The sequence below is a fragment of the Saccostrea cucullata genome, unplaced genomic scaffold (assembly GCF_032062105.1).
Source record: "Saccostrea cucullata isolate Sc308-1 unplaced genomic scaffold, CSIRO_AGI_Scuc_v1 ctg779, whole genome shotgun sequence".
NCBI classification, from domain to species: domain Eukaryota; kingdom Metazoa; phylum Mollusca; class Bivalvia; order Ostreida; family Ostreidae; genus Saccostrea; species Saccostrea cuccullata.
The window spans coordinates 1-15081 of record NW_026931120.1 but is presented as its reverse complement, the minus strand read 5'-3'; the positions used below and the strand labels follow the sequence as shown (position 1 = coordinate 15081).

The following is a 15081-nucleotide window of genomic DNA, read 5'->3' as shown; positions in this document are numbered from 1 at the left end:
TCGTAAACACGTGGTAGACTGTTATGCTTTGGGAATCTTTCACTTGATTGGAGAACGGGCGTGACGAAGACATCGTCACGTGTTGAAAATTGCCTTCCATATAAGGTAGTGGTCTCGACCTGTAAGAGTTTGACCAACTTTTTAAAAACTTTAACTTTAGTCATAACTTTTAAACAGATGGAACTAGGACTTTCGTATTTCACAGATGTATTCCTTGTAACAAGACCTTCCTTTGGGTACCAACATTTTTGACCTACACCTTTGGAGTTAGTCATGCATTTGAGATAATTCAATTCTCGCCATAAGCTGCCATACTGTGGCATCAGTGTTTCACAAACACATCTTTTTTTTAAGGTAATAGTTTGTAAATAAACTAATACTCAACAATTTAACTTAAAAATTTTAGTATAATAAAGAATTGGAACTTTTTTCTTTCAAATAATTCGGATATTAAGACAATCAAAACACAGATGCATTTTTTATTCAACCATTCATACACACCTAAACTAACAAGGATTATTATGAAAAATGCAAGATAAAATTTGTAATTCAAGCCTCATGTAGTTGGCATTTCCCCCCTGGTGTTAAGACACACAGTGCACACACCCTTCTACTAGTATGTCATTCGTATGAAATTAATACTGTTGTCTTTATACGTCAGACTCCGACTTCGGGGGCTTCTTGTTCTTTTTGTTGGCGTACAGCCCAATGAAGGAGCCGTCCTCGTTGAATTTGTTTGGCTCTTGATCGTCGTCATATTCTCCCAGACTGTCATCGTCGTCATCAATAATCTGGTTTTCGTCATACTCTGGGTAGTTAGGGCTTTCGTCCTCATCCCTATAAATGGTACACGATTATCAAAAATGTTTTTGAAGTTTCCCACCTTCCTCGCAATGCCATGGTACTGAGTCAACTATGACAGACCACAGACATATTTCATTAGATATTTTAGGATTTGCTTCTTTTATTGAGATGGACCAAACAAATTAAAGCTTTGATAAACAGTTAGATAGCGTAAATGTTGACAACTCAAATGCACATGTTACAAGTTGTTCATCATAGAATGGCATCGACCCGTGGCGCAGTGGTTAGAGCATCTGCTCTAGAGTCGCGGCTTCGAATCCTGCTGTGGGATGAGATTAAAACCGGTATAAACTGAGGTCCCGTGTTTTAGTAGGTGCTAGCACGAAAAAGACCCCTCACTGCTCAATGGCTATTAGTCCCGAGTACAGGACAAAAATTGCAGCTCTCCACAGGCAAGTTGTGGCGTCTCCATATGAGTGAAAAATTATCGAGAGGGACGTTAAACAACATACAATCAATCAATCATAGAATGGCTTAATGTGATTGGTAGAGAGATAAGAAAAACAATCAAGATTTGTAATTTTCCGAAAGACGTTGCTTCAGTCAGCCCTCGAATATTGAATGAAATATGCCAGGGGTCCAACAACATGTTGACTCAAGACCCCTGGCATTGCGATGATGGTTTCCCACATGGCATCCTGCTTTTTCTAACATTAGTATAGTTATATACAAAATTCAATTCAATGTTTTTCTTGATCATAAGTTTCGATGTAAGATCTTGCTGTGTTTAAATATCTTTAAATGAAATCAGGAAATATTATTTTGCAAAATAAATACACATGTAATATTGTTTGTTGGCATATTATCATATTGTATATGTATTCCTTTTAGTGTTAAATCTATATACAGACATTTACAATATTGCTCTACACGTACAGTAATATCCATTTACAACAATGCATTGTAAATGTTGCACTTTACAGAAAAATCATATATGAACTTGTATAAATATCGATTGAATCCTTTCTAATCAGGCAAGTACTGTGAGTAAGTTTTGTGTCGGGATAGACAGGATATCAGATTACACAGTGTAAGGAGAACTTGAAAAATAAAAAAAGAATTAAATAAAAATAAAGGTCGGAATTCACAGTGATTGTATCTGTTTTCACTGTATATCTTCTGAGGTTTTCCTCTGTATATATAAAGAAATTAAAAAGCAATAATGATGAATGTAGAAATTTTGTAAAATAAGCTGAAATATCCAAACAAGACATAAACTTAAGAATAGAAGCCTTCATATTTTTACATATCCACATAAAATCAGATAAAGTTTCTATTTCAAACAATCTTCATTCTGGATGCACATAGAATTGATAAGATCTTGCAATATACAATTCAAAGTCTACAGAAGCATACAACAGTTACGAGTGACGTCTTACCGACTGATGTCAGCTACAAAGCACCAGCAATTGGCAGAGGTTAGACAGAGTCCCTTCAAACACACAATAATAAAACCTGCTTATTTTCCCTCTTTTTAAACTTTTCAAATGCTTTGAGATGGTTAGATTGTATTATTTGAAAATTGTTTATATCAATTTTCATTTGACTAGGTTCAAGAGGTCAATTGTGGTACGTTTTAGTCAAAACAGACCAATTCTGTCCATATGCACTGAATATTTTCTTCATATGTTGGATAAAACATCCTCTCTCTTTAAAATTTATTGTTCCTAAGGTAGATCATAATATAAATTTCTATGCAAAGTATCATGACATTTATGTATTATTTTCTGTACCCCTGCCAATCATTCAATGGAAAAAAAAACATAATTACCTGTCTACAACTTAATACAAATGCATGAAACCTTAAAATGCTCCCTCCCTCCGACGTTCAACAAATGAACACATAAATGTTGAAATACTACAGCTTTTCTATAGTTGCCATGGATACTTACGTCCTTGAAAGGTCTTGAAAACCACACGCTAGCAGCTCTTTTTCAGGGTCATGACCTGCTGCCACTTCCTTCTTTTGAACTATAAACAAACAAAGATTTTTTAAGCTCCTGTAGTACATAAAATGTTCATACACAAGACCTGGCATACGAAATAAATTTTTGTATGATTATAGCTTTAAAATCAAAGATTTAATTTTTCCATGAAATACAGTAAACTTTTCATCTTCACTACATGTATATCCCTGGGCATTTCTATGAGTTACCTTTTAGATTGTTCGTCAAGAGAAAGTTTGTGGCATCAAAACAATTCGTGCCAAACTTAAACAAACTGTTAAAGGCAGAGATTTTTTACCGGGTGGTAAATTCCAGGTGAGGGAGGGGCTTATTTTGTACAGGTGTGAATGCTTTGGGGGCATTAATTTTTTTATAGTAATTGCTTACCAGAATACACTCCTCCCCTGTTTCTGCGAACAATGCAGAACACGACAATGAGGACGATGATTAGAAATACCACGCCTACTGCTATGTAGATGATAAAACTCAGATCGGCCTTTTGAACAAGAGGAGCCACTGGAAAAACTGTCAGAAAAAAAGAAAGATCAAAATGTTTTCTTTTCTCATAAAGTTGCATCAATACTAAGGAAGAAAATTGAATAGTTTCGGTGAAATAAATGCATGTACATATATAAGGCCTCTGTCTATGTAACATATACAGTTTCTTAAAAAATATATGGGAAAAGGCATACAACTCTTCAAGTGACTGTGAGAGAATTTCTTACAAGTATAAACCTATAAGTCAAACCAATAAATACAACACGCTTACTTTTAGAGATTGTTTCTGTTTCTATGGTGACCTTGATTCTCTCGGAGTCGTAGTTATGGAAAACGTCCACGATATATTCCCCTGATACCCCAAGAACAATACTAGGATCAGAAACCTGACTGACGTCGATGGTCAGATTGTTATGTGTCGGTCTGGATATCTTCCATATGTCATTGTCTTCGACCACTTGTTCTTCGCCTTGCAGATTGATAAATGTCCACTTGAAGCGTAAGGACAAAGATGGTTCACTTGTAGCCAAAACTCCTAGACTTAGTGTGTCGCCTGGCATTATCGTGTAGTTTCCCTGTGGTCTCTCTAATATTGTTATGGGATCTGGAGAAAATATCATAAAACATGTGGGATATAGAACAGTATTCAAGCTCAAAAGTCCATTAAACAATACAAAATTGGAACATAGCAAACATGGACTCCAAAACATTATAGAGGTGGGGTCAGGTGCCACGGAGGAGTGACCGTCCCCTGCCGACTGGTCACACCCGCCGTGTGCTGTCCTGGTCGGCAAATAACTGGAAAATCCGTCGTTAATTCAGTGTATATATAATGGATTACAACTAGAATGAAAAACGCCATTCAGCATTTGACTCAATTATAAATTGTATTTGCTGACACGATCTTTGTGTTGACCATAGAACTTACAAAATGATGACTTTAAACGAGACTGCTGATATTCATGCTTCAGCAACTTGTTTGTCAATAATTTATCTCGTTTTAGAAATTGTTCATTCGTAGAACATGCTCTCGCTTATCATATCAACTAAGGGATATAAACTCTGTATGCAAGGGATGAATGTATGTTGCTGCATAAATAAGGGAAGTTGATAATTAAAAAGTTAAAATCATCATCACGTTTATCATATAACTTGGCTGTTTTACCATTAACGTCCTTAGTAAAATATCTAAATATGTGACAGATGTGTCGGACTCTGTGGTGTCTTTTATTTAAAGCTCACCGGGATATAGCGTATCTACATAAGAATTTGAATAACAATTGTTAATTGACAATACGTCATTGATATATCTAATTGTCGTGTTGAAAGCCGAAGCAAGTGTTTTCTTTTCATGTATAAAATTTCAGACAAATTCTGCTTCAAATTGTCTTATTTTTATGATATTTGATACTCAAACTCAGAAATAAATTGTTTTACTTTCATGATTTTCAGTTTTTTTAAACTGCAACAATGAAATGTACCTTTAAGATAAGATATACATGTTTGTAAAAATGATATTCTATTTATCTACTGTTACAAGTCCCAAAACCGGAGGGGATTATAGGTTTCCCTTGAGTCTGTCTTTCCATACGTCTAGCTGTCCCTCTGTCTGTTAGTCTGTCCCGCTTGTTTTTCCACTCAAAACGCTTGCAGATATTGGGCTAATATTTGGTATGTGTATTTAATGAGTTACAGATCAAATTTGCATTTCCATCAGCTTCATTTGAAGATTTTTGACGGAATTACGATTTTTTCAATTTTTAAAGGTTTTCCGCATTTTTTTTATGCTTGTAGATTTTTAGCGATTTTATTTTATGAAAAAAGGATATCAGATGTCTCATTTAAAGTTATAATTTTCTATGGTCGATACAATGACTTATCAGCAAATACAATTTATCATTTAGTTGAATGCTGACTGATGTTTTTCATATCAACTGAAAGTCCATTATTTACACACTGAATTGACGACAGATTTTTTCCGTTATTTGCCGATCATGACAAGGAACACACAAGGGGTGTTACCGGTTGGCAGGGGATGCTTACTCCTCCGTGGCACCTGATCCCACCTCTGATGATTTGGAGGTCCGTGTTTGCTCTGCTCCTATTAAGTATTGTTTTATGGACTTTTGATCTTGAATACTGTTCGTTATCTCCATATATATGATTCATTTTATGTGACTTTACCTTGAGGAGTTACAAAGTTCGCATTTCATTCCTCTCCATCGATTTTTGACAAACTTATAGATTTTTCAATTTTAACGAGAATCAGATTACACTTGCTGATGGGGGACTTAGCATTGTTGATGCAAAACTCTCAGAATGTTTGGTTATATTTTTTTTAGAGGAATGCAAACTTTTCAGTTTCGACAAGCTCAAAAATACCATCACCCACCCATCCATCCCCCCAATTTACACAGAAAATTCTGTACACTCCCCACCTTTTAAACAGAAGAGATTATAAAGAAATGTGGATTAAGTTTAATTGTAAAAAAAATGTGTTACCTATAACTTTGAGTAAAGCCTCCTTTAACAGAACACCTTCGCTGTTTTCAGACATACACTGAAAAACTCCGCAGTCTAAACCTTTCTGTACATTGGTAACGGTCAGCATAACGTGGTCAGGGCTCAAAATGTACTTACCGGTATCTGAAAACCAGTATGGAAGTTTGTATAAATAGAATAAATTTCAGGGAAATGTTCTTTAATACAGCTTTTACACAAAAATCGAGTTTTTGAGGTTTCATTAATACTGTTTCCATCAGTTGGAAGAACTGCTCCATTTTTCATCCACAGGGGAGGAGTTGGTGCATTTTCCTTGGGTAAGGATACAGCCTCACAGTAAAATGTGGCATTTTTTCCAACTGACACCAACAAATCATTCATCTGACGATCTTCTGATTCTGGATTAAGCACTGGAGCAGCTAAAAATATCCATTCCTTATAGCTTCATGCATGAATGGAAATCCCTAACAGGATATATTCTACCATATCTTTTAGTCTAAGTAACATATTTACTTATTTATGTCAAATTTCAGGTTAACCTGTGAAACTTTTTCAAACAGTAACAAGTTGCAACAAAAAGGCTAACACACTCAAAAATATATAATCGACTTTTTCTCATAAACTTTTACTCCTCTGTCCATATATGTTAACTATGGCCAAACTTCAATAAATAGATTCAAATTGTAAACTTACAGGTAACATTAAGAAAAACTCTTTGGGGGTCAATCTTGTGAGTGCCTTTTCCTCTACAAGAGTAATGACCTTCATCATTTGGCATTGCATCCTTAATGGTCAGTACCCTGTTGTAATCACTGATGACGTATTTGGCAGAATTGTTGATGGCTTCATCGTCAGGAGAAACCCACTCAATTTCTGGTGCTGGACTAGAAACAAAATTGACCGATAAAATTACTTACAGATAATATGTTTTCTTTTAAAAACTTGACAAATGGAACAGTCCAAAAGATTTGTGATGCAAAGATCTTTCAGGAAATTAAATTCAAACAAACGCAGAACTTTTCTCAAACAAAAGATGTTTACATTGTCACAATATATTATGATATTTATGCAAAAAAATGTTACATTGTCAAAATGTTATAATATTCCTTAAATAATTGAATTCCACATAGTCACAATGTTATTATATGCCTTAAAATGTAAAAGTTTACATTGTCACAATTTTATAATTCTTGTAATAATAGTAAGTTACATTGTCACAATGCTATAATATTCCTCTAACAATAGTATGTCACATTGCCATAATGTTATAATATTCCTGTAATAATATTATGTAAATTGTCACAATTATAATATTCCTGTATTTTACATTGTAACAATATTTATATATCCCTGCAATAATAGTTTGTTACATTGTCACAATGTAATAATCTTCCTGTGATAATAGTATATTCCATTGTCACAATGTATAATGAATTCTACTCACTATCCTGAAAACATGCACTTTAGAACGCCCTCGCCTCTGTACTGGGCCTTACCATTGGATTTATACACCAGAACTGGATCCAACCTGGGGGTAAATCTAGCACCTGAAGAATACATTCAAACATTTGTAAAATACCTATATAAAAGTAGATAAAATGATACAAAACATTTCTAAATCAAAAGCTCTTCTGATATCTAAAAGATGTGTGTGACGAAAATATTGTTCCCGAAATTAAATTTAAACAAACACAAAACTTTTTATCAAGCAAAAGATGTTTACATAGTCGAAATATGAAAAATATTCATAAAATATTGTATTGTTACATTTTATTTCTATATTTTAATACTTAAATAATTGAATTTACCTGGTCACAATGTTATGATATGCTTTGAATATATAGAATATATACATTGTCACAATTTTATAATTCCTGTAACAATAGTATGGTACATTGTCACAAAATTTTTATATTCTTTCAATAACAGTACGTTACATAGTCAAATGTAATAATACTTCTGCAATAACAGTACGTTACATATCTACTTTACAATGTAATAATAATTCTGCAATGACAGTACGTTACATTCACAATGTAATAATATTTCTTTAATAATAGTACAAAATATAGTCACTATGTTATAATATTCCTGTGATAATAGTATATTACACTGTCACAATTATAATGAATTCTACTCACTATCCTGAAAACATGCACTTTAGAATACCCTCGCCTCTGTAGTGGGCCTTGCCATTAGATTTATAGACAAGAACTGGATCCAACCTGGGGGTAAATCTGGCACCTAAAGAATACATTCAAACATTTGTAAAATACCTAAATAAAAATAAAATGATACAAAACATTTTTAAATCAATAACGATATCTAAGTAGATGTGTCATTGTGACACGAATGCCTCTCATGATACGCAACATGTGAAAGTTTGCAATATTTTTGAAATCCAAGAGTATGAAATACCATGACTACTCAGCTATTTTAAACAATGATTACTATTCACGACAGACCCTTTACTAGACACACTAGTTAATTGAACTATATGTAACTAGGTATTTCTTTCAGTGATCAATATCATAAGACATGCAAAATATCAGATCATTTTCTACATGAGAACACAGGACTTTGGAAGACAGTGAAATTTTAGAAACTCTTAATGTATACGGAAATTCGTAAATCTGGGTTGAGAATATAATTATTCTTAATTATCTCCGATTGTGCTAACCCTTTATGTAATCAAAATCAATTACCCTTTATCCAAGAATGCTTGGATTTAAACGCTTTTGATTGTGTTAATTTTAAACTAACGTCCCTCTCCAGAATATTTCACTGATATAGACGTCACCATTGCCGGTGAAGGGCTGCAAAAAATCAGGCCTTGCTACGGCACTTACAGGTCTTTGAGCAGTGAAATTTTAGGAAACTTTAAAGTATACGTTTAAACCTTAAATGACATGGGATCGGTTTATACGGTTTCATCCGAAGGACCGCCCCATTTAGTAACGCCTTTTATGTAATCAAAATCAACTACTATATATCCAAAAATGCTTTTGGAAAGTTTGGTTGAAATTGACCCAGTAGTTTTGAAGATTTTGAAAAAGTTTAAATAACTATATGTATATGTTTTTCTTTACAATGTTTTCATTGAAATTGAATGAAACTGTTTAACTATTCAGTGAATGTTAGAGTCAATCTTCTTATATAAATTTTCATAAAACTTAAATCCTTACCGGTAATTCTAAGAGTCGTTAGACTGCCAACAACCAACATCTTGAGCTGTTCTTGCCACACTCCACACTTGTAGTCTAATCCAGTCCAGTCTGTGTTCTTTGTCCATATAAAATGTAGGTCACCTATATGTATAAGTAATATAAATTTAGTTTGTAAATAGAATTTAAGTTATCTGAAAATTGTACAATAAAATGTTCAACTGCCATATATATATTTAATGTTTTTTTGTTTTTTTTTGTAGAATTCCACCAACCATTTCCATCCACCCCCACTCTCTTCGATAACTCCACATTCGTCTTGGCACCTTTTCCAATTTTCCACTCCACTCTGCACTCAGAATCTGGTGAACATTCTGGTTTGTCTCGACAAGGAATTCGACAGTGTTCAAACTCCTTACATTGTATTTCCTCATGCTCTTTTGCAGGAAAAGCTCCCATTGCTACAAAATATGGATTTCAATACACAACAAAAAATATGGGCTGTAAGACTCTCATAGTTCTCTTTCTTGAAAATGATATTGGAACCCCTTTACTTCAGCCATCAACTTATAAGCCAAGAATTTAACAAGTTTAGCTTTCTAGAAATCGAGATACATATCAAAATTTTTTGTTTAGATCATTTGGTGAAAGTGCATTATTTGGCTTGAAAATCTTCTCTTCCCCTGGGAGTAAAAAAAAATAAGTGCATAGTTATGAATAGCAATTGTGCCTCTTTCCAAAATTGTTAATTCCATGGCCCTGGGTCAGGAGTTCTGATATTTAGAGGGGCCCTGTTGATTATATACTCTCTAGTAGTGAAAATGCATCTATTCTTTTAAAATCTTCTCTCTGCTTCTGGATATTGTTTAAACAAATTAAATGAATGGTTATGATCAACAAAGCTGCCTCTTCAAACATTGTAAAACTTATATCATGGCACCTGAGATCAGGGGTTCTGGTAAAAGAGTAGAAGGGGTCTTTTGATTATACAGAAAACAAGTTGTGTTTGTACAATGAAACAATGACGCCCCCGTATGGCAAGCTGGCAACATAGCGAAGGTTAAACTTTCTCAAATAGAAATCAAATATGCTGGTGCCCAAGTGCAAAGTAAGACCTTCTCACAAGAAATTCAATTGTGAAATATGAACTGGAATCACCTGTTCAAATGTTATGATCATGGTAAGAGTTGTTTAACGTAGGTCAAACTACTAGATCAAGGTCAAAGGGTCAAAATTGTTGGTTTCTAAAAATGTAACAAACAGTACCTATTCGAAGTATGAAAGCCTTAGCTTTAACCATTCAAAAGTTATGGCCAAGGTTAAAGTTTTTTTAAAAATAGGTCAAACGTCAATGTCAAAGCTGGTTTCTAAAGAAAGGTCTTATCACACGGATTACATATTTGAAATATGAAAGCCTTAGCTTTAATCGTTCAGAGGTTTTGGCCAAGGTTAGAGTTTTTTAAAGGTAGCTCAAACTCCTAGGTCAAGGTCAAAGGGTTAAAGTTGTTGGTATGCTAGGAAAGATTTAGTCACAAGAATTACTTTTATGAAGTATGAAAAAACCAAGCCATTGCCGTTAAGAAGTTACGGCTATATTAAAGTTTTTAAAAAGTAGGTTAATCTACCAAGGTCAAGAGTTCAAAGTTGTTGAAATCCAATGAAAGGTTTCGTCACACAAAATACATATGATAAATATGAAAGTCCTAGCACCAAACGTTTAAAAGTTATGGCCAAAGAAAAAGTGTAGTATTTTTTCTCTAAGTAGGTGAAACTCCAAGGTCAAGGGGTAAAATTTGGTGGTATCCAAAGAGAGGTCTTGTCACAAAGAATATAAAAGCCAAGGCCCCACCCACTCAAAAGTTATGGACAAGGTTAAAGTTTTTGCGGACAAACAGACAGGCGGACAGGGCAAAAACTACTTGTATATACCCCCAAAACGTCGTTTACAGGGGCATAAAACATAATACTCCTGGTTAAAAATTTGTAAATTTCATGACCCAGGTGTTAGGGTACATCTGTGTATAGTCTATTGTAAAAATGCATCATTTCTTTGAAAAACTTTCTCTGCTTCTGGGTATAATAATAATCAAAGCTATTTTTTGGTCTGGTTTTGAATCTGGTCAAGGCTCTATTACTTTGTATTCTGCTGACAGAAGATATTTCACTTTGCCATTCATTTTTTATTATCAATCACCGAAAATAATGTATTTGAAAGGTTAAAATAATGAGAGAATTATGCAATAACTATCATAGTTTAAATGATCATTTATTCTTATTAATAACAGATAAATTAAAATAGAGAAAAAAAAAAATTAAATTTTATGAAATAAAATAAATTTGCACTTTCATATCTTATTATGTTCTTTAAAGACCATATCATGCATGAAAGACTTCTGTTTGCTTATATAAAAAAACTCTAATCTGGCCAAATCATTTGACAGAATGATTCTTTTAAAATCCATCAATTTTACAATTAGGATTTCAAAACGAAGGTTGACAGGTATGTATTTAGTCATTTGAACATACTTAACGTGTAGAGGAGGACTGTTGAGGACAGGTAGTCGGATAGACAGACATACTACTGGACATCCATGTTTTGATGATATTCAAACAATATGTGTTCTACATACTTGTGTAAATATTTAGTCAGTCATCACTTTTTACCGTGTACTTACAAGACATTTTAACTTCAAAGGGCGGGGAGAGTGAAGTTCCAAAATCATTTTTAGCAAAGCATTGATAGGTCCCATAATCAGTTCTCTGCATCTGGTTAAATTTCAAGGTTCCTGTGTCTTTGTCCACAGATACATATTTGCTGTTCAGAACAACTACTCCATCCTTTTTCCATTCGTATCTTAAAAAAATCACCACAATTAATGCTGTACATACATATTCAAACCTTTCCTGTATTGAAAATAAACTCCAATCAATTTAATGGCTCCTAGTCTTTTCATTCTCCAAACAAACAAAATTAATTCAGAGTTCCTTTTTCAGTAGCAGGTGAAAACTGTTTACTGAAGCTAGGATTCTCTTGTGAAAATGTATTTTATTATTAAAATGAGTTATTTAAGGATGACGTTTACTCAGGTTTCAGGAAACAAAAAGGAAATTTTATAAAGTATAATATGTTAAATCAAAATTTGTTCTAAATGGATAAAATTACGAAGTTTTAACTCAATATCAATTTAAAAATTTGATATTTTATTATTCGAAGAAAATCAACAAGAACAAAAATCAATGTATGGTATTGCAGAGGAAATTCGGACTAAATTTGTAATTTTTCATTTTTGTCAAAATTTATTATTTCTTGCAATATTAGTTACAATTTAAAGGTAACGTGTATTTTTAAACATCATTTTGCAAATATTATATGTGTTAAAGCTCATAAATTATTTCAAATAAGTAAATGTTATGAAATAAAGAAATTCAAAAATATGACCAAAACCATTCCAGACAGCATATTTCAATAATTTGATCATTGACCCCATATAATATTAATACCATGAGAATAAGGGCAACAAAAGTAACCTGAGGCTATAAATCATTTATAGTTCTTATCATTCAGATTTTTTTAATGTTCGATTCAAAATGGGGAAAAATATACAAATGACAGAGGAAATTCGGACGGTCATAATTATTAAGTTTATGGCCCAAACTCTAATCGTTTCTTAATATGAAGCAACACTGTTCCATTGCTATAATATTTCATTATTTAAAGAGTTTTGTTGCTTGTAATATTTTGTGAGTGAAGAAAAAATTTGTCATAGAGTGAAAAATTGGGGTATTTTCCGAGAAATACTGAGGGGCCAATAGCATGAAAAGTAGGTCATTGACCTAGTTATTTGAAATTTAACAAAAGAATCATTACAATGTGCAGTAGATGGTGTTTCGTTCTTATCAATGGAATTTTTAGTCATCTGAGTAAAGGTATACCTTAAGAAAGGGAACATGCACATTTCTTTTTATTGAAATAAAGAAAAGTTCTACACTGACCTGAATTTAAAGAAACAAGATAAAACTTATGGATGTGTAAGATGAAGGCCTGACATTTTTATAGAACTTTGCATGTATTTTATTATAGTTTTAGTAAACTTGGCAACATCCTAGCTTACTTCAAAATTTAAACATGAAAAACAATGGATTAAATACTTAGCATCCAAATGAAATCTACTTCCTTCTCGTACATTTTTTTTTTCAAATCAGAGTAAAACAGTTCAAGAAGTATCGTTTTGAAAGTAATTTATGTTTACATCTGTTTGGATATTGTGCTTGAAAAAGACGTTATCTAACAACCAAACTTTGTGATAAACGTGATGAATTTAACTTTTCAATAGTCAACTTCCCTATTATCAAGCAGAATACCTTCATCACCTGCATACGGAGTTTATATATCTCAATTGATTCGATAAAGCAAGAGCATGCTTTACGTGTGAAAAATATTTAAAACGAGGTAAATTATTGACAAACATCTTGATGGTGAAACAAGAATATCAGGAGTCTGGTTCAAAATCATTATTTCGTAATTTCTATGGTCGATACAATGACCTTGTTAGCAAATAAAATTTATCATTGAGTCAAATGCTAACTGATGTTTTTTAATGTTCCATTGCCATTATTTATACGAGGGTGTTAAAAAGTTTTGTTGCGGACATATTTTACGGAAAATACTGTGTACTGTGAAATTGAGGTATAAATTCCTATATTTTGTTTATTGGTATGTAAAAAATCAGGTCCATATAATAAAATTTGAAAATTTACAAAATTTTTACATGAGGTCATGGGATTCACGAGCAATCACTTGACGTTATGGAATTTTTAAGCTTTGTCAAGTTCTATAAATCTTTTCTTCAGATTTTTCTTATCTTTTTTCCACTTTAAAATTGAATATCTATTATCAAGACATGTTAATATAATGTGTTTTGTACTAATTCGGATATTATTGAGATCTTAAAAAAAGTCTATGCGGTTAATCGATCAGGTATGGAAACTATGCAAAACCATATAGGCGCAACGCAACAAAATTCAAAATTTAAAATATGAAAAACAATGGATTAAATACTTAGCATCCAAATGTGGGTTTTGAAGTATCGAGGAGTTAATCATTCAAAATGTTAATCTTTCCATTCTTATGAAGCTACAACCATTTGAAAACTTGTCCTTTGTAGGTGAAACAAGAACATTTTAATCTCTTTTTAGACATTTTCCAGTCTGCATACATAATTTTTACGTAGTGCAGTGCTCCATATATCTTTGTTTTTAAGCGTTGATCAGTTATAAACGGCTATAAAACAGTCATATACGCTCCAGTTTAGTTCAAAATTTCTAATACTTTAGGGCAGGTAATATATCACTTTGCGGTACAATGACCTTGTTAGCAAATAAAATTTATTTGAGTAAATGCTAACTGATGTATTTTGCATACGTGATTTTATCAAAATAAAAAAGCTGTATATTTTTCATTTCATCCGGGATACAGAAGCATTCTTGAATTTATTGAAAAAAGGTAAAGATTTTATCTGGAAAGTTTGACCGGTTTCGTGGAAATAGCGCGCTCAAAATAGAACTTGTCCGCGAACTTTTCTAACACCCCTCGTACACTGAATTGACGACGGATTTTTTTCCGACCATGACAGGGAGCACACGACGGGTGTGACCGGTCGACGGGGTATGCTCACTCCTCCATAACACCTGATCCCACCTTATGTTTTGGAGGTCCGTGTTTGCTCTGCTCCTATTTTGTATTGTTTTATGGACTTTTGATCTTGGATACTGTTCGTTATCTCCATATGTTTCATACCAATCAGACAGACAATCAATTAAGAAAGACAACTGACACTTTACCAATGTACCAAATTTTTTATCTGTATATGTTACCATCAACAATAACGATGAATCGCGAAATAAATAATTCTAAAAGACTGACCAAATTACAGAAAATTCCCGATTCAGCTTTAAAATGAAACCAAACCAAACTTACTCGATATTTCCATTCTTTGCATTGCATTCAATCCTTGCATCAGTTAGTTTGGAATTCATTGGAAAATAATATTCATTGTTAAAAGTACTGATAATTTTAGGTGGCATCTTGTCATCTACAAATAAATGAA

General features: G+C 32.9%; 1 protein-coding gene across 2 annotated transcripts; it reads right to left on the bottom strand.

Moving 5' to 3' along the window:
* Positions 1–465: 465 nt before the first annotated feature.
* LOC134231471 (neurofascin-like) lies at positions 466–15066 on the bottom strand. Of its 2 annotated transcripts, XM_062713432.1 has the most exons (13): positions 14952–15066; positions 11650–11828; positions 9250–9435; positions 8996–9118; positions 7255–7357; positions 6504–6694; positions 6059–6229; positions 5811–5954; positions 3580–3912; positions 3198–3335; positions 2757–2835; positions 2244–2296; positions 699–837 (listed from the first exon to the last, which is right to left on the bottom strand). In XM_062713432.1, the coding sequence occupies exons 1-12, from the start codon at positions 15056–15058 to the stop codon at positions 2284–2286; spliced, it is 1767 nt and encodes a 588-aa protein (XP_062569416.1). In that variant the 5' UTR covers positions 15059–15066; the 3' UTR covers positions 699–837; positions 2244–2283. The 2 variants fall into 2 exon arrangements, with proteins under 2 accessions (XP_062569415.1, XP_062569416.1); XM_062713431.1 differs by lacking the exon at positions 2244–2296 and having other exon boundaries at positions 466–837; positions 3198–3326.
* Between the last annotated feature and the right edge of the window lie 15 nt (positions 15067–15081).